General features: G+C 39.3%; 1 protein-coding gene across 6 annotated transcripts in view; it reads left to right on the forward strand.

The window, feature by feature from the left end:
- The window catches only part of IFT122 (intraflagellar transport 122), an 82,059-nt gene that overhangs the window by 45,562 nt on the left and 15,460 nt on the right, over window positions 1-21,037 (forward strand). For 5 of the 6 annotated variants that reach the window (XR_010067079.1, XR_010067080.1, XM_063291640.1 and 2 more), the window contains 6 exons: window positions 407-578; window positions 2,507-2,609; window positions 7,803-7,943; window positions 8,985-9,082; window positions 9,355-9,455; window positions 20,826-20,991. Coding sequence is in view for 4 of the 6 variants with exons in the window: in XM_063291640.1 (XP_063147710.1) it covers window positions 407-578; window positions 2,507-2,609; window positions 7,803-7,943; window positions 8,985-9,082; window positions 9,355-9,455; window positions 20,826-20,991 (781 nt within the window). In the remaining 2 variants the exon portion in view is untranslated. Of the gene's footprint in view, window positions 1-406; window positions 579-2,506; window positions 2,610-7,802; window positions 7,944-8,984; window positions 9,083-9,354; window positions 9,509-20,825; window positions 20,992-21,037 lie in introns of all 6 variants that reach the window. The other variant, XM_063291639.1, reaches the window with a different exon arrangement.

The following is a 21,037-nucleotide window of genomic DNA, read 5'->3' on the forward strand; positions in this document are numbered from 1 at the left end:
GCATTTGCTTAATGTTGATTTCAGAGGCTTCAGAACACATTTCTGAAAATGTGGCATACTTTGATTGCAAGATGTAGCTCTTAAGATCTTAATAAGATTCCATGGAGTCCTTTAAAAAGGCTCAGAGTCTTCACTGAGCCTGCAGACTATGGAATCTATATAAGGAGTCGCTGCTACAAACATTAGAATGTGAATTTATTTAGTTAAGGGCTTTTGTCCTCCAGCAGTTCCAGGTTTGTGGTTTGGCAAAGAACTGTTGGAGTATAAATGTAAACAGAACGGTTCAGCTGTTTGCTTGCATCTCTGGCAGCAGCAGCCTCCCCACCCCCTTCTCTGTATAGTAAGAATTAGGAAGACTTACAGACAATTATGGGGCTAGATTTCTTCTTCTTTTTTAAAAATTAAGATTGATTGATATTGCTCGAAAGCTGGATAAAGCAGAACGTGAACCTTTGACGAAGTGTGCCTATTATTTTAAAAAGTTATTGAACCATGGGTATGCTGCAGAAACCTATATGAAGATTGGTGATCTGAAGGCCTTGATACAACTCTATGTGGAAACTCAGCAGTGGGATGAGGTAAATACAACTCACTATAAGGGAATCATTTATCATTTCTGGGTATTGGTGCCTATTTAGTCTTAATTCCTTACATTGTGTAAACAAAATCCCCCTTTCTATTTAAGTGCATGCATTTTAATGTGCTTAAATTTGCAAACAAATGTTTCACTGCAGAGGGCCCATGTTCAGGATTTTAGCCGATCTGCATGCTCCCATACAGAATACCCCATTCCATTCTCATCCTTCTGGTTTTCTATTCTGTTCCCACAATATTTATTGCACTATTCAGTTTTTAACATAAAGATTGGGGTGAGGGTCATCCATTGTCAGAATCCTTTTTTGCAAACTAAGCCAATAAGACAGCATTTAAATACTAAAGTAGAGCAGCCAACATCCCCTCCCTTTAACCATGAAAGGAAGATGTTTCCAAGACTACAAGATGCTAAACATCCTGGGAGTGAAAGGCCATCTAGTCTGCTTCCATTCATCTTCTTTAGGTAGAATTAACTAAACACAGTAAACGTTTCCCAGCAATTTAAGCATTGGGAGAGATAATCTTTTAGAGGTGTGAAGAAATCAACATTAATATAGTAACCTAATTGTAAGTAAAGATTTATTGAAGAAATGATAAGAAAGAGGTCTTGTACTGCACTTATAGTGCATACCAAAAAAAAACATTACTATACCGGTAGACAGAAGAGAGGCTGCAAGGTAGACAGTCATAAAAATTAATAAAATCCTGTACCAGAAATCAGGTCTACTAATTTTTTACACTGAAATAAACTATTCTAATCCAATGAGAGAGCCAGTTTGGTGTAGTGGTTAGAAGCACCAGGCTAGAAACCAGGAAACTGTGAGTTCTAGTCCTTTAAGTGCTAAGCCAGTTGGGTGATCTTGGGCCAGTCACTTCCTCTCAGCCCCAGGAAGCAGGCAGTAGCAAACCACTTCTGAAATCTTGGCAAGAAAACTGCAGGGACTTGTCCAGGCAGTTGCTAGGAGTCAACACTGACTTGAAGGCACAAAAACATAATTTTTTTAAAAAACCAATAAACCTTCTTTGAGTTCATGATTCAGCAGCATCTTATTTGGGCTAGTGAGCTAACCAGAGACTTCAGGACAAGCAAGTACAACCAAGAACGTACGAGAACAAATTCAAAGGATCCTGTTCAAGCAGGATGACGCTGCAAGACAGCTATCTCTCTACTGGCCAATGGGCAAACAGTACATGTAAACAGAAAAAAAAAATGATGGCAGTTGTCAGAGTTTACATACGTAGCTTTCAGTGAACAAGGAAATGGCTACCTTCCTGCCAAAGAGACTTGTGTATTTGCAAAGAGATGTTGGCAGGAATGTGACAGAGGGAGATAGGAAATAGACCACCTGTCACAGGCAGTACAAAGATGTTAAGCAGGGCAAACTGGTCACAGTCTTCATTGGTTGTTTGGATTCCCTTCCTTGGGGATTTTTGGAGGGAAACTTTGTTTTGTATTTCTAAATACATAGGGTATCTCTAAGCCTGCTAATAACCCCTCCTCATCCTTACATGGAGATGATATCCATTGGATTAGGTAAGAATCAGTCAAGGAATAAATTCTGTCAACATATGCAATAGCACAATTAAGATCTATTTTGCAATAATGACATTTTAAGAATAAATCAACCAGTTCCACTGGAAATTTGCCACCTGAGAATTCCTTTAATCGTGAATGATGTAGGTAACCTACTGAGTTGTGACATGAGTGTGTTAGATGCCAAGGATGGCATCTTAGGGCTTGATTAATAAGGCACTATTACTGGCTGTCACTAAGATGCACAGCAAACTAATTTAAATATCTTATTGTCTTCTATCAAAAAATCCTGAAGTCTGAATTTGAAAACATTAATATTCAGTTATTTTTTTTAGGATGAATGTATTCTGCTAAGCATGAACTTATTCTGTATTTCAGGCTTTTGCATTGTGTGAAAAGCACCTTGAATTTAAAGATGATGTCTATGTTCCTTATGCTCAGTGGCTGGCAGAAAATGATAGATTTGAAGAGGCTCAGAAAGGTAGGACTACATTGCTACTGCTACTGCTGTTAATACGACTGTTATTTAAGTTGGTAATAATGGACCTCAAATTGGGACGCGGTGGCACTGCGGGTTAAACCGCTGAGCTATCAATCGGAAGGTCGGCGATTCGAAACCGCGTGGCAGGGTGAGCTCCCGTTGCTAGTCCCAGCTCCTGCTCACCTAGCAGTTCGAAAACATGCAAATGTGAGTAGATCAATAGGTACCACTTCGGCGGGAGGGTAACGGCGTTCCGTGTCGTCATGCTGGCCACATGACCCGGAAGTGTCTACGGACAACACCGGCTCTAATGGCTTAGAAACGGAGATGAGCACCGCCCCCTAGAGTCGGACACGACTGGACTTTACGTCAAGGGAAACCTTTACCTTACTTAATGGACCTCAAACTTTACTAGGTACTTCCCTGAAATAAAAGCAAGCACAGTGTTTATTTGGGAGATATGAAATCTATTTGAATAGCTCAGGGTTGAATGGTGGAGTTCTTGGTGCTCCCTGAGGCTGGCTGTTTGCTTCTAGATGTTTAGGTAACATAATGCGAGTGAGTGTGGGGTATGCTGCTTGTTTATATATAGTAGCCTTCCCTGCCAGTTTTGGTTGGGGTGTGGTTTCCTCCTTGGTGCTACCTTGCTTAGGGTTATGTTTTCTACCTGATTGTTTGTCTGGGGTTTATCCCAGCTTATTTGAGTGTTGGCTGCTGGTGGGGATGTATTTATTTATTAAATTTAGCCACCACCCATCTCCTCCCAAAGGGGGTCTCTGGGCAGTTTACAACAAAGAGAAAAACATTAAAATACTCTAATAAATATAAATACAAATATGACATAAGCATAAATACAATATAAAATCCAGATGACAGTAGCAGTTGGAATATCATTCACGTGTATCTAAAGGGGCCATTTAAGGCGCTAACCATCTCCAGGCGTGATTACTTCCCTTCCCGCCCCAAGCGAGGTGGCAGAACCAAGTCTTCAATTGTTTTTGGAAGGCTGCAAGAGATGGAATCTGTCTTATCTCTGGAGGAAGAGTGTTCCAGAGGGTGGGTGCCACTGCAGAGAAGGCCAGCTTCCTGGACCCTGCCAGATGGAATTCTCTTACAGATGGGGTCTGTAACATGCCCCCTCTGCATGATCGGGTGGGACGGGTTGATGCAATGGGGATGAGATGGTCCCTCAGGTACCCTCTCAACAAAAAGAGGTATTCTACTCTTTGTTTCTTTCCTAGGTTTTTTATTGTCTCTTTTGAATGGTATATAAATGTGGTTTATCTCTATGTGCCAATAATGGCTGATTTAACATTTGATAAAAGGATAGGAATTATCTAAATGGATCTGATTGACATATTAAAATTCATTGAGAAGTTTTTATTTTATCTTATTTTATTAAATTACTTAGTTAAGAACAATTTGTATAAAAGAATTTATTACAATACTATATTTACATTTTGAAAAGTACTTTTAGTGTTTCTGTGCATTCACATAGCAAAACTTCTTATTAAATGGACTGAAGTCTTACTGTCTGCTCATACTTTCTGTGATTGAAGGGTATCATAAGTATGAATATTCATATTCTAGCTTATCAAGAGACTACTGTACTTGGGAATAGCTTCCATATCAGTAAAACACTTCTGAGCTACATTCCGGAATCCTATTTTATGCATTTTATAGTGCAGCAATTTTCTGTGCAGCATACATTGTATATATGTGTTATAAGCATGCCATACGTGTCTGGAAGAAGTTGAGAGATCTAAGCTAGGATTTTGAAAATCACTTGGTTTTTTTCTCTTTTAAAGATAGAGATTTTTGTTTGGTTTGGTTTGGTTTGGTTTAAGGTACTCTAAGCTTACGTCAAAGGGTTAATGCATTTTATTTCTTTACTTTTCTGATAATGTTGGGTAAAAAAGGATGCTGCTGATGTTTAGCACTTTGCTGCTAATTTGAAGCACTGTCATCCTGAGAGCCATGAAAACAATCCTACAGCTCATAAAGCTATCTCCATTTGTATGGGATACTGTGACAGAGTTTAAATTGTAAAGTGTATTTTTGTAGCAAATTTGAATATGGATGCAAGGCATAAAGTTTAAGGGAAAATAAGATAAGGCATTGCTGCTGTGGAATGCTGTGTGCCCTAAATTCCTGGGTTTACTTTGGAGAAAGGATCAGACCCATTTTTCATATTTCTTGCAGGAAAGCTGGCCTGTGAAACATAGTCTGCCATTCTCTAATTGCTAGGGACACCCAAATAGATTAGTCATTTCACTTTTAGTTATGAACGCAGTATAGGATAAACTTAAGTGTGTTTACACACATTTTTCACATCAAAGTGACTTTAGTTTTCACAGATTACCTATAATATTGCTTTGTGAGAAGACATTAATACTGATTTTATTAGCCACTTAGCTTGAAATATCCAATTATTGTTTTCCTGGCTTTCACTATTACCGTAATAGCAAATACAAACAATTCATACTTATATTCATCCTTCATTTGTTTCAGTGATCCTTGTTGGGAGCATGGAAGAGCAGCTTGCACATGGCTAGAAACTGTGCAGCCAGCTTGCTTGATACATTATGCCCTCAGGGTGCATTTAGGAAGCTTGGGGTACTGTAAAACCTACAAGACATGTTTTTAAAAATATAGTTGTTTATTCGTTCAGTCGCTTCCGACTCTTCGTGACTTCATGGACCAGCCCACGCCAGAGCTTCCTGTCAGTTGTTGCCACCCCCAGCTCCCCCCAAGGTCAATCTATCACCTCTAGAAAGTCATCCATCCATCTTGTCCTTGGTTGGCCCTGCTTCCTTTTGCCTTCCACTCTCCCTAGCATCAGCATCTTCTCCAGGGTATCCTGTCTTCTCATTACGTGGCCAAAGTACTTCGGTTTTGCCTTTAATATCATTCCCTCAAGTGAGCAGTTTGGCTTCATTTCCTGGAGTATGGACTGGTATGATCTTCTTGCAGTCCAAGGCACTCTCAGAATTTTCCTTCAACACCACAGTTGAAAAATGTCTATCTTCCTTTGCTCAGCCTTCCTTATGGTCCAGCTCTCGCAGTCATATGTTACTATGGGGAATACCATTGCTTTAACTATGCAGACCTTTGTTGTCAGTGTGATGTCTCTGCTGTTAACTATTTTATTGAGATTTCTCATTGCTTTCCTCCCAAGAATTAAACGTCTTCTGAATTCCTGGCTGCAGTCAGCATCTGCAGTAATCTTTGTGCCTAGAAATACAAAGTCCGTCACTGCCTCTACATTTTCTCCCTCTATTTGCCAGTTATCAATCAAGCTGGTTGCCATAATCTTGGTTTTTTTGAGGTTTAACTGCAAGCCAGCTTTTGCACTTTCTTCTTTCACCTTTGTCATGAGGCTCCTCAGTTCCTCTTCGCTTTCAGCCATCAAAGTGGTATCATCTGCGTATCTGAGATCGTTAATGTTTCTTCCAGCAATCTTAACCCCAGCCTTGAATTCATCCAGCCCAGCATGTCGCATGATGTGTTCTGCATACAAGTTGAATAGGTAGGGTGAGAGTATACAGCCCTGCCGTACTCCTTCCCCAATCTTAAACCAGTCTGTTGTTCCATGGACTGCTCTTACCGTTGCCACTTGGTCATTACACAGATTCGTCAGGAGGCATACAAGATGACTTGGTATCCCCATACCGCTAAGAACTTGCCACAATTTGTTATGGTCCACACAGTCAAAGGCTTTAGAATAGTCAATAAAACAGAAATAGATGTTTTTCTGAAACTCCCTGACTTTTTCCATTATCCAGCGGATATTGGCAATTTGGTCCCTAGTTCCTCTGCCTTTTCTAAACCCAGCTTGTACATTTGGCAATTCTCGCTCCATGAATTGCTGAAGTCTACCTTGCAGGATCTTGAGCATTACCTTACTAGCATGTGAAATGAGTGCCACTGTTCGATAGTTTGAACATTCTTTAGTGTTTCCCTTTTTTGGTAAGGGGATATAAGTTGATTTTTTCTAGTCTGATGGCCATTCTTGTGTTTTCCAAATTTGCTGGTATATAGCATGCATTACCTTGACAGCATCATCTTGCAAGATTTTGAACAGTTCAGCTGGGATGCCATCATCTCCTGCTGCCTTGTTATTAGCAATGCTTCTTAAGGCCCATTCAACCTCACTCTTCAGGATGTCTGGCTCTAGCTCACTGACCACACCGTCAAAGCTATCCCCGATATTGTTATCTTTCCTATACAGGTCTTCCGTATATTCTTGACGCCGTTTCTTGATCTCTTCTTCTTCTGTTAGGTCCTTGCCATCTTTGTTTTTGATCATACCCATTTTTGCCTGGAATTTGCCTCTGAGGTTTCTAATTTTCTGGAAGAGGTCTCTTGTCTATCCTATTCTATTGTCTTCTTCCACTTCCGCGCATTGCTTGTTCAAAAATAATTCCTTATCTCCTCTGGCTAACCTCTGGAATTTTGCATTTAATTGGGCATATCTCCCCCTATCACTGTTGCCTTTTGCTTTCCTTCTTTCTTGGGCTACTTCTAGTGTCTCAGCAGGCAGCCATTTTGCCTTCTTGGTTTTCTCTTTCTTTGGGATGTATTTTGTTGCCGCCTCCTGAACAATGTTGCGAACTTCTGTCCATAGTTCTTCCGGGACCCTATCTACTACATCCAGTCCCTTAAATCTATTCTTCACCTCCACTGCGTATTCCTTAGGACTATTAGTGAGCTCATATCTAGCTGATCTGTGGGTCTTCCTTAATCTCTTTAGTCTGATCCTAAATTGTGCAAGAAGAAGTTCATGATCTGAACTACAGTCAGCTCCAGGTGTTGTTTTTACCGACTGTATAGATGTCCGCCACCTTTGGCTGCAAAGGATGTAGTCAATCTGATTTTGGTGTTGTCCATCTGGCGAAGTCCATGTATAAAGCCGTCTCTTAGGCTGTTGGAAGAGAGTGTTTGTTATGTAGAGTGAGTTGTCTTGGCAAAATTGTATCAGCCTATGTTCCGCTTCATTTTGTTCTCCTATTTTAAAAATATATCTAGCCCTATATTAAACTTCCCCACAGAATGTAGAAAAACACAAGGGTATAATCCCTTTTTGGTGTTTTTTTTTGTGCGGGGTTGATTTAACGTTGGTGCCTTTTCTTAATTTTAATCAAGCTCATTACTTTAATCACAGTTTTTTTTTATTTTGACTCCCCTTTGCAGCATTTCATAAAGCTGGCAGACAGACTGAAGCTGTAAAAGTGTTGGAACAATTAACTCACAATGCTGTGGTAGAAAGCCGATTCAATGACGCAGGATATTATTACTGGATGTTGTCCATGCAGTGTTTAGATATAGCTCAAGGTAAGGAAATGCAAAAAGTTTACTTTTTGTCTGCTCATGCATGAAAATGGAATATTCAACACACTCTTGAGGTCTTCAATGAACATTCTTTGTGAATTGCACTACTGAGGACCTTTGGGGTGTGTGTGGGGGGGAGAGGCTCTTTCATGATCCAGTACTTAAATTATATGTATTATAATCTTATTTTTTTTCATTTATGTTGAAAACACCTGATCAGTACAGACCTCACTTTCTACTCAAGTTCAGGCTGTGTTCCCACACCTTCTGTCCTTCCAAATGTGACACAAGTTCATTCTAGACATAGTTCTTTCCTTATTCATAATAACAATTTTCCGAAAGAGGCAGTAATAGTTTCTATAGGTTCTATATCACAAAATTGGGCTCCAGCCAGGACAGAATAATTTGCCCCATATCTCTTAACTAACCTGTGGCTGAACTTCAGCATAAAATAAGGTCCAGGTATGTTGTTTTTAACCACTGCAAGATACATAGATTAAAGCAGAGGGGATGTCTTTTATTATGTGACACTACACAAACATTCCTTTAGTTTTGCAAGTATACATAAGATACAGATCAGTAGTCTCTAGTACATTGAGCTAAGATTACGGCTTTTCTTCTATTCACTTAACTGGCAGTAAGCCCCTCTGAACTCAGCAGGATTAGCTTCCAAGTAAACATGTGTACCAGTGTGCTACAGGATAGCAGATAATTCCAAAGTGCTTGTTAAATCCAAATGTTGAATTGGATGCTGTTCTCTTTGCTTGTAACTTCTGCAGCTGGAATTTCTAGAACTGGAAAGCAAATGTATTCCATCCTTAGACATAATACCTGGCTATGTTCAAATGATGTTCCAGAGCCATTTGCATTCTGATTTCCCTGTTTTAAAATACAAAATTTCATATAAAGTTAACTACAAAAGCTGTGGTTGGAGGCACACTTGATCAGTAGCGTTAATGCAAGGTTCTTTCAGTGTAAGTCTCTCATTGCTGGGTTGGCAGCTGTTCAGGGGTTTTATGCTGATATTGCCTTTCCCTCCCTCAGACAATGAGGAGCAGAAGACTGAAATGTTAAAGAAGTTTCACCACTTCCAGCACTTGGCAGAACTTTATCATGCCTATCACTTCATCCACAAATGCACTGTAAGATATTTACATATTTGCAGTTCTCTGTTTGCCCCTCAAACCATTCATGAGTTAGTTAACTGATGTCATATTTGCTTTTAAAAGCCTGCTGTCATGGGGAGACTTTGGTGGGATTGTCCTACAACTAACTTATTTTGTCTGTTTTATGATCATTTGTTAAGACTCTTACCATGATATTGCTGCACCTCAGCATGTAGTAAGATAGAAATCTGGGAATGCTTTATTATGCACATTTATTATTTGTATAAACTTCTATTTTCCCACTGTAGGAAGAACCCTTCAATCACTATTTACCTGAAACACTCTTCAATGTGTCTAGGTTTTTACTTCATAGCCTTACCAAGGAAACTCCTCTGGGAATTTCTAAAGTGTATCCTTTGAAAGGTAAAGGCAAAGGCAAATGTCAAATCCAAGACTTATTTGGTGAGCAAAATAGAAGGCTCAGTGGTGAATTGTACGTTGACATCCTGCAAGAATATAGGGTTCTTATATTGTGTGATTATTCATTTTCTATAGTTCACAGCCTACAAATCTTTTAATACTTTATGTTTTATGTTTGATATCATAAAGCAGTTCCTAAATAATTTTGAGACACTTATAAATCATAGAAACTTGCAGCTTAGAAAATATGCCCTTTAGTTGGTCAGAAGTAACGTCATCAGATCACCTGATAAAGTGGGCTTTAGCCCAGGAAAGTTTATGCCACCATAAATATCTTCGATGTGTCATGAGGCTCTCAGTTGCCTTTGCTGCAGTAGATTAGTATGGCTACTTCTCTGGACTCCAACATTGGGAAAAATATGAAGGTTTGTCTTGCCATGCTGCATCTCCTTTAAAAAAAGCATTACACTTATTTTTTTAAAAAAGAAAGAAAATTACATATATAAACAGAGTTAATAAAATAATATAACATCCAAATTTACCTCCTCCCTCTAAATAAGGAAAGGAAAGGAAGGGTTTACATCCTGTGCAAAACAACTTCAAATACTTTGAACAGATTGTTTGAACATCCTCTTCCTTGCCTTTTTGTAAGATAAATCTTGTGTTGACTGATCATATGTTTACAAGAATTGATTGCTCCAAATCAGGTGTAGATTTGTCCTTCCGATATTGTGTAATAATAATTTTTGGACACACCCATTGCTTGAAAAATCGACACTTCTTGTTATGTTGATTGATTCCATATACTAGAGATATAGCGAAGTGGAACATACCCACTCTTAACCCGCAATAATTGATTTAAAGTCACGTTAACATTTCTGTGAATTTCAAGCCCAAATGTGACAATATGTGGCAGATCCAGATTGTGAGAGTGAATCTTCCAATTTCTAAATTACATTTCAAGCAACAAGATGATTGCTTCCAGTCCTTATTAATCACTTTCTGAGGTACCCAGTACATGATATAGACTTTGCTACTGTACTAACCTCATTTTAAGATAAATTAATCTCACATTATTTAAAGCAATCTTCCATTGGCTCACAAACATAGAGCATTCAAGCTCATTATTCCAAAATTCTCTGAAATAATTAATCCCAGTTCCATAAACTTTCTTATAAAAGTAAATTCCAGTATTTAACCAAAAGGAACATGATCCTGAATCTAAACCATCTTCCCCCACCCCCACCACTCCAGGAAGAATAGACAGACAAAACACATGTACACACACACATGCACAACAAAAATCCTATGCAAACCCCATTATTGGGCAACTCATGCTTACTAACACCTTCTAAATCTAGTTCTAGAGATTTACCTTCCCCACTGCCCAAAAAATGTGTACATGTAATTGATTGATCGGTTTAATTTTATTTATTTGCTAAATTAACATAGCCGCCCATCTCACATACATGACTCTAAGCATCATAACAAAGTTAAAATCACAAAAGAACACAAGAAAATAACCAAAAAACATAACAACAAAAATAATAATTAAAAACAATAAAAACCATACAGAAATAAGTAGAAAAAAAACATTGAGTGCGGGAGAGTACGCTCAATTTCCCTAGCAATAAGCCACTTTGCAGGCTCCATACCCACATTACTGGATCCCCAAGCCAGATGGAAACGCCATGTTTTCAGGCCCTTCTGGAGGGCCAGCAGTTTATTGTGGGTATCTATATGTGCATCTATATACAGTATATGTGTGTATATACTGGACAGAAGCCATACTCCCCCCCCCCCCGCAAAAAAAGAGCAGGGCCAGAGAAACTTTTTAAAATTGAAATAATAATTGTTAATTAGAAGTAATTGCTTGTAAAACGCAGTACCTCATTTACAAGATTAATTCCTCCACATATCCAATCTATTCTCTCCCACAGATACAGTGTACTTGTACACATTCTTCTCCCTCCTTTCAGCAGAAACAGAATGAAAAGAAAGAAAGAAAGAAAATAGGATGGAAAGGGGGTAAGAGGAAACATTAACTTTACTGGGAAAGAAAGGAAACGACGAGAACACAACTGGATAAAGTTGAGGCAAAGGGAACAGGTATCTGGATAGGGAAGAAAAGAGAGAGGTTTATTTATGTATTTCATTCACCAGGCACGTTCCTCTCCAGTACCAGCTAATCTTGAGACTAATCTTCAGAGATTTCTAATTTCTAATCTTCAAAGATTTCTAACTAACTTCTTGAGACTAATCTTCAAAGATTTCAAACATTTGCACCTCAGTTTTATTACTGTGGTTCTAACAGCTTCTTCTCTTCTTATGAGCAAACAATATAAGATGGCCCTGCAGCAATCCACAGGTCAGGGAAAACCTCTTCTCTTGCATATATAATGGCACAGGAACCAGTCTTCAAAGGTTCTAACAATTCTGGAGCTTCAAAGGCAACCATGGCTAGAGGATTAGGACACTCAGTACTGACATAGAATAAAATGCCAAGAAGCACTCTTAGATGAACCAAACTCTTTTTTTAATTAAGTAAAGGTTTTAAAAATAGCTACTAAATTGGTCCAAATAATAGCATCCAGCTCACTGATGGAGTGCATAGAGAGACCTAACAGGAGTTTCAGATTCAGTTCCTAACACAGAAATTGTACTTTGGCTAAGGTTCCCTTTGAGAAAGGAACAAGAAGAAATAAAAACCTTTCAACGGGCGAGTGCCTAATGTCCTGTTCAGACTAAGGCAACCAGGTAGATTAAATATCAAAAATACTTTTATTAAATAACTATTTACAATAAATAAGTCCTTTGAATCTAGGAAGAACTGGGTTCAGTCAAGACCAACTGGGCAGTGGCAAGGCGACCGGCAAGATTGCAGGAGGAAGTGACAACAAGGCAGTGGAACAGGACTCTTCAACGGAGACTGGGAGGCTCCAGGAAGATACTGGAGTGCAGGATGCTACTGAAGTCAACATATCTCAAACTGGAACCTTACTCGAACTAAGCTGACTCTGGAACACCGGATGGGGCTTACCGGAGCCCCCTGGACTCTTCTGAAGACTAAGGACCAGACTGGAATGGACTCGATGACTCTGGCTGGACTGGATACTGGAAACTGGAGGCTCAAAGCAAGACTGAGGACTCGGAACAAGGCTGGACTCAGCTGGAAGCCCTGAACTAGACTGGATACTCTGAACTAGGAACTCGGAGCAAGGCTGAGAACTCGGAGCAAGGCTGGACTCGGCTGGAAGCCCTGGAATCGGCTGGAAGCCCTGGACTCAGCTGTATTCTCTGGACAAAGAACTTGGAGCAAGACTGGGAACTCAGAGCAAAGTTTGACTTGGCTGGAAGCCCTGGACTAGGCTGGATTCTCTGGGATAGGAACTGCGGACTGGAGGCACGACAAGGTGGGACTGGAGATGCTGGGCTCGGCTGGAATCCTAAAACAGGGTGAGAAGTGTGTCTGAAATGCACACAAGATAACCGCAGAGGGCCAATACTGGAAGCAAGGCTGAGGTTGCTGGGCTCGGTGATAAGAAGATCCTCGATGGCAGCAGAAGCAGGATTTAAGTCCTCTTCAATGGAGAGTAATTGCACTGATTCCTCTTTGGTGACAGACACTGACTCCGATGCTGGTAGGGACTCTTCTGCAGATGCTGCAGGTTTGTAGGATCAGTTGTCTCTGGCAGCTTGCTCCTCGCGTGTCTGCCTTTTATGCCAATCCTTCAAATGCCTGGACCCTTCTGCAGCCAATCGGGCTGCCTTCTCCTTTGCATGCTTTTCTGCCCATTGTTGGCGCACGCTGATTGGAGGATTCAAATCCTCCACCGAATCTTGGCCAATCAGCGCATTAGGTTCTTCCGTGCTGCTGATTTCCCGGTTTCAGCCTGGTAAGTTTCTATTTCCTCCTCTGACTCCGAAAGAGTTTCGATTTCTGAGTCAGGCAGGCTTGATTCTCACACCTAAGAAGCAAAAATGAAGCCAATTAGATAAGACTCTGCAATTCTGACCTGCAAAGTTTGTGGCATGTTTGACTTCCTGTTCGAAATTAACTTGCATTTGAAACAAATGCAAGCTTGTAGAAAAAGTCTAAGAATTGGAGCAGTGAGTAGTTGCACTTTAGCTGATGACAAAGGCAAAGGTGTATCCATTCAAAAAAAAAAGAGCTCTACAACCTGCTAGTGGAAGCAGCCTTCTTGCAGGATGATAGAATAATCACCAAGGGTGAAATAATAACCAAAAGCAAGAGATACAGAAGACACCCTGTACCTCTGGAACTTTCAAACAATTTGTAGGCCCTTGTAGATGAAGCCGGTTTTGAGCATTCAGAGAAAAAAGAAGAGACATCACAGAACAGGAGTTACTGTTGTGGATCCTTCGAAGACAGAGAAGATGCAACTACTGTATGCCTTCTAAGAAGACAAAAAGAATCATGATAGTTTGTGAATCAATCCTACAGTGTACTGAAATAACTGTACGCCAAATGGACCTACATGGTCAGTATCAACTCATGAAGTGTGCTGTCAGCCAGGGTCAAGGATCAAAGACCTGACAGAACAATTTCCACACTTTATCAAGTCCACCAACAGTTTCTTCTTCCCACTGTTGGGACAAATGATACTGTGAGGAACAACTCCAACTTTTATCACCATGGAATATGACAAATTTAATAGGAAGCTCAAAACCCTGGGGCTTAAGAGTATTCTTATCCATCCTTATTGTCTATAGAAAATGACTGGAAAGGAAAAGAAGAATATTGTAAATTAATAACTGGCTGTGCAGATGAGGCCAACAGGAGTGATTTGGTTATTTTAGATCATGGTCTAAGTTATCCAGATGATGGATTGCTGGCACAAGGACAGGAAAGGGTGTATTGGGACAAAGCATAGCCAGTTTGATTAAGAGGGTTTTAAATGAAACCCTGTCTGTGAAAGAAACAAAAATGCTAAAGTAGGGACTTCAGGAAAAGAATTGTGCACTGTTAAAAGTAGGAGTGTTGCTGAAATGGGGCCTCTTAAACCACTAAAAGGAAAAGAAAAAACATTTGCCCATAAAGTTCATGGCTTTCATTGTCTATAGATTAATGCTGTGAGTATGGGAAATAATCGAGGTTCAGCTCTTAATACAAAAGACAAAATATGATTTAATAGGTGTAACAGAGACCTGGTGGGATGGCTGCAAGAGTGGAATATAGCAACTGAAGAATGAATGAACTGAAAGAATAGAAAGGCAAGAGGAATTGCCCCATATGTTAAAAATATCTATTCTTGTTTAGAAATCCAAGTAAATGTACTTGGCAATGCTGTAGAGAGTACCTGAGCTAAAATTACTGGAGAAAAGCAAAACAAAACAATACAAAAAAGTAATACTGTTGCTAATGTCTAATATCACCCACCCACCCACCCAACCAAGCAGCAGATATGGATGAAGTCTTCCAAAAGCAAAGTGAATCTTTGAGACATGACATTATTGTGGCAGGAGTTTTTAATTGCCCTTATAGTTTTTGGGAGACAAACGCTTTCAGGCATGATCCTTCTAGGAAATTCCTGACTTGCCTTGCTGATGGAAAAGAAAGGATATGGTGTATGTATACTTTACTTCAGACTAGGTTGCACAACATTTTGAGGGAAAACCTTTTTGTCAGAGGAAAAGTGCTGTTAAAACAGCATTTATAAATAGCAGTGATAAATACTGTAGGATCTCATGGCAGGAGAACGTAATAGGAAAAGGAGATAAAGTTGGGGATGTTCCTAAAGAAGCAGACACCATAAGCACGGTTGCAAGCTGTTCTGATGAGGAGAAAAATGGATGACAGTAAAAGCCAATGTAGAAAAAAACCTTGCTGTGGAACTGAAAATCAAAAAGGACACATAGAGGAAAATACTGTCACATACAGTCAGGTTTCAAAGAAAGTTACAGGCAGGTATCCTGGAACTGAAGAGCTGGTATCAGGAATGAGCTGAGGTTACTGATGGATGCTAGGAATTTAAAAAGTTGTCTTTAGACATGTCCAAGTAAAAAGAAAAGAATCACTATATCCACTGTTCAGTGAAGATGGCAACATGCAAACAGGTATCAAAGATAAGGCAGAACTATTCAATTCCTATTTTGGTTCCATCTTCTCTAACTAAAAATGTATGTTCCACCCGAAACTTTTAAAGATGGGATGAATCTTGAGATTGATAGAAACATAGTTGGGAATACCTCTTTACTTGGAATTTAAAGGCCAGATAAATTGAAGTTGTTGCAAAAAGGACAAATGCATTTTAGTATGTATTAACAGAATTATACTTTCCAAATTACTGGAAATACTTGTTCCACTTTATCCTGCTAGGATCAGACCACACTTCGAATATTACATAAAGCTCTGAGTTCTTTTAGAAGGATTCATAAGAAGTGGAATAGATTCAGAGAAGAGCAATGAGGATGATTATAAGACCAAAGAGTATGTCTAATGAAGGGAGATTGAGTGATCTGGATATGTTTTACACTGAGAAAAGATGACTGAGCGGGGATATGATAGCACTCTTCAAATACAGAAAAGATGTCACGTAGAAGATGGTTAAAACCTATCCTCTTCCAGAGTGCAGGACACAGAATTAATTATGTGACATTAAGTCAGTTTCAGTTCTTAGCCATGTCGATCAAGTCTTCCTACAGTGTACCCATCACCTCTGTAACTGAGTCCACCCACCTTGCTGCTGATGGTCCCTTTCTCTTTCCTTCCACCTTTCCCAGCATTATAGACTTCTTCAAAGAGCTGGGTTTTCTTTTTATTTATTTATTCGAAAGATTTATGTAACTGCCCATCTCATTACGCCATAGTTCTGGGTGGCTTACAATGTGTCCAAAATATGACAGTTTGAGGCTGGTCATTTGTGTGAGAACTTTGGGCTATTTCATTCAGTGATCCATTTGTTTGCTTTCTTAGCTGTCCATGGTAGTCTCAGAAGTTGTCAGCCTTGCAAACTAATTCTACTTTATTGTAGGTTACAGTAACAGAATCTTGCAAGTCTGAAAGTATTTTTCTCCCCCATCGCCTTTACAGCTGAAAAAATTAGGGAGGGTCCCTTCTGAGATGTTTGCCACACCCACATCCCTTTTGCAGGCTAAGCTACCTCTTGTCTGACCATTCCCCTGGATGTGGGTCTTCCCCCTGTCTCCCTAGGTCGTTCCCACATACCATTACAGGAGTCGTCTTGAACACCAAAGTTCAAAACCATCAAGTAGAACACAAAATGCTGAATGTTAGAGAATTCATCTAAGAGCAGTTTAACAGGTGAACAAAAATATCCATAGAAGAAATTGCTTTCCCTTCAAGGGACATGTTAAAAGGGAGTCTAAATACACATCTGTCTGGGTTGTTTTAATTTGGAGTCCCACAGTAGACAGGAGAATGGAGTCAGGGGCATAAATAAGCCCTTCCAATTCTATGATTCTAAGTTATAAAAGACCTAGTTTACTCCTTCCACTCCTTCCATTCCCCCCAACCTCTGAATTATCCCCAAGTTTTAACTGGAGTTAACCCAAAATGTAAACTTTCATGCTAAAAGGTAAGTGGTTAAAATTTTGTCTGTGATCCATACTTTTCACATATACAGTATCTTGCAGGATTAAGTGCAAGTATTGAAACTGATCCACAAAGAAAGAGCCCAATACTTGCCAGGATTTTAGTGGGGTCACATAATAGTGTTCCATTTTAGCCCGAAGAGGAGCTTAATTCAGAAATTCCTTATTCCAACCAATAATGAAAACTAAAGTAAGTATCTCATGATAAAACTGAAAGTATAGAAAATTAAATCCACTTTTCCCAGGTTGCTATAGAATGAAGATGGCCCAGCCAGAGAAGATTATTTAACATCCTATACATGTGTTGAAACAGTATAAAGAAATATAGAAAGACCTATTAAAGTTTTAATCAACACGAGTTAAATTCATCCTGATCACATTTATCTTATGCTAAACGTATCAAAGAAAATCTGGCCATCCATCTTTATCTTCTTTCCTATCAAAATTGGAGACATATTCAAATTCGTCAGTTGAGAAAAATTCCTAGGAATCCTTATATTGAGATAAACAAATGAATCACAACACAGCATAAAATCCTGGCTTCCATGAGAGACCAGCCATATACATTGATTCAGAATAAACAAACTCCATGTAGACAAAGTTAATATAACCAAGGTTTCTTCTATGCCTCCAAATAAAGAGGCGTGCTTTTGCCTGCAGGCCTGAAATTCAGTAAATCCAAGGAGAACTCATTATAGAAGATGCTTCATCTAGCTGGACCAAGAATCTAAGGATACTACATCTCCTGATTTTAACAACATAACAGTTCTTTTCAGAATGACCTACCTGATCATTTGGCTTCAGCCTGTATAGGCTGATACATCTGAGTGCCCTCTGGACAACAATGTAGATTGATTATGTGCCATCAAGCCAGTGTCAACTCAGTATCTACATAGATAGACCTTTTCCAGGATAATCAGTCTTCACCCTGGCTCTTCAGGTGTTCCAATGGTGGTGTAATCAATTCCATCACTTTACTGCTAGCTATCCTCTTCTTTTTCCTCCATCTTCCCAGCATTATGGACTTCTCAAGAGGGCTGAGTTTTTGTATGTGTCCAATGATGACGATTTGAACCTGGTCATTTGTCCCTTGAATAAGAACTCTGCTCTCTTACCATTTTATTTGTTTTCTTGGCTATCCATGGTATTCTCAAGAATGGTGTTTGGAGAAGTTCAAAAGCATCAACTCTTGCAATTCCACTTAGTCAAACTCCAACTTTTATTCCATAGATTATCACAGATAAAATAATTGCCTGCATGGTCCTGATCTTTGTAGGTATAGACACATCATGGCCATCTGAGTATCTTTTCCAAGGCTTTCATTTCTACCCTACCAATCGCTAATCTGCAGATTGCTGATTCCTTTATTGTTGATAGTCAATCCTAAAAGGCAGAAACTATACACCACTTCATTTCTAAGACTGGATGCTGTACCTGTTGTCGTTACTTTGGTATTCTTTATATTTAATCATAGTCCCATTTTTTAAAATTCTTTGATCTCTGGCTCTCTGAGTTATCCAGCAGACATCTTGTTTTGTTGCTTACCATATTTCTTTAGATATTCTGTAAATTCCTGTATCCTTCCAACTTGGTAATGACCAGAGTGCTGATCTAGTTTCATTTTGTAGTACTAGAGGTGCTTATAAATAAGGAGTATCTTCTAAGGCATCTTGGATGTTGACTTCCCAGCTGTATAGAATATCAGTCTGTTCCTTCCATCTTTCTTTGATCAGTTATCAGTTGAGATCCTTAACATACCAATTTGAGGTTAGAACCACCTTCTGAGTTCAGAGTTCTGTCTGTTTCTATTTTTGATATCTTTACAGATGTCATTGTAATACTACATCTTGTTTCACTCTGAAATTCTTTGTTAATCCTTCCTGAGACCTTTGTCTTTCTTGGCTTTGGCTTAGCTTCTCTTAGCAATTTCCACCATCTGTTCTGTCATCCAGTTTGCTTTCTTCTGTTTCTTAGTCATTGAGATTCTCTTCGCATTCATTCTTAACAACTTATTTGATTTCATTCCACAGCTCCTCTGGTTCCCTATCAATGAGGTTCAGGACTTGAAAGTAATTTCTGATGTTCTCCTTGAAAATGGTGGGTATATGCTCAAGATGATACCATGGAAACTGGCTGGCTTTGTTTTTTTGCACTTTAGCTTGACTTGGAACTTGCACCTGAATAGTGTGTTCTTCTGACTGAAAGTGTTCACTTTCAGGGCCATTTCAATTCACTGATGCCTGAGATGTCAATCTGTTGTCAATTCATTTCCTCTTTCACTGTGTTGCACTTTCTCATGTTCGTATGTCTTACATTCCATATTCCCATTGTAATTCTGTCTTTGTCGTTTGATTTTTCTTTTTCTGTATGGTAACTTCAGCAACTGGACATCTGGTAGGTGTTATCTCACTGCATCATAAACACCATTAGTACTCTGAAAGATTCTCAGCTCTTCCTCAGTAACACATTGCATGCCTTCTGACCTGAGGGGCCCATCATCTGGCATTGCATCTTCAGTTACTTCTTTTTGTCTGCCCATGTGGTTTTCTTGGTAAAATACATTATTGCAGTGCTTCCCAAACTTTTTCTTTCATTACCCAAAACTGCTTATCAGAAAGTCCTTTTTACCCAATGTAGGTAAAACAGTTTAAGTCAATTTAAATGTCCCTGTTGTGATTGGGAAAGAAAAACCACTTTTACCCAATTTTGGGTAATTTACCTAGGTTTGGGAACCATTGCGCTAGTGGTTTACAGTTGCCTTCTCCTGCACTGTTGTCTCCTGTTGTCACTAAAATGATCACCTGCTCCCTATATTGCTGCTGTCTGATATAAGTGCCTGTTTGCTTTAGCTGGGTAACTGGAATGACCTTCACACTTTGGGTGACCCTTCTGGAAGGATATACTCTTGAAGTATACTCTCGGTATTCTTTGATCATCCCTCCCAGAAATAACCCCCTCCTCTTCTCCTGGTCATAATGGGGTAGCATAGCAGGACTTAGGAGTGAAAGTAGGCTATAAATAAATAATAATAAATAAAATAGAAAATTGAATCCAGAATAGTCTTTATCAGGCTTAAGCTAAGTACACTTTGAAGTGTAAGTGATATGTATCAATGTGTCTGGTGAAGAGGGCATTGAAGGTTGCAGATAACTTGGTCTTTTGTGAGGAGAGTAGGAGAAATGCAGTAGTGATGCCTGATAATTTGCCCCTAATATTTTCCTTCCTGATACTGGGTGAAAGGTTTAGAATCCAATTAAGCAAGCTAAGAGTAAGTGTTCAAATTTAAGCCTGTGAAGCTGAATTTATTTGATACAATTTATCTAGACAGTACATTTATCCTCTTGATGGTTGCCTGGTCACCTGTCAATTGAACATAGCATGTTTGTTTTATACTGCAGATTGGAGCATGAATTTGAAAATCAGAACTGCCTGTTTGCTGCTTCTTGCAAGTAACATTTTCTGCCAGGGGACAGAGGCCTTTTTGTCCCCAGAGAAGTACAGTTCTTTCCTTCCTTAAAAAAAGTCATCATTGTCTTCTCTATGCAGATATCACTAAACCTGGCCCTAAATTAGGGAGTTAATCTCTGAATCACTCCTTTTCTCTTGTTCATTCATTCAAAAAGCCATTGGTATTCAAGCAGTTGTTTTGTATTTTGTTTATGTAAACAGCCTTGCAAGTTGAGGCTTTGGTTATGCTTTAGTGCATAACTCGCCTGATTGAAAGCAATGATGTGGTTTTCTCCTGCTTGCCATATGTATGTTTTGTTCCTTGATTTGATTACAGCAATACATTATTTGCCCTGGCAAAGCAGAGCAAAGCTCTGGGCGCCTATAAATTGGCTCGACATGCCTACGACAAGTTGCAGGGGCTGCAGATCCCAGCTAGATTTCAGAAATCAATTGAGCTGGGGAGCCTGACAATCCGATCCAAGCCTTTCCATGACAGTGAAGTAAGTTCTCTTTTTATTGCAACCATGTTTTAATATTTGACATGAC

This window comes from Candoia aspera, chromosome 2, assembly GCF_035149785.1.
Source record: "Candoia aspera isolate rCanAsp1 chromosome 2, rCanAsp1.hap2, whole genome shotgun sequence".
NCBI classification, from domain to species: domain Eukaryota; kingdom Metazoa; phylum Chordata; class Lepidosauria; order Squamata; family Boidae; genus Candoia; species Candoia aspera.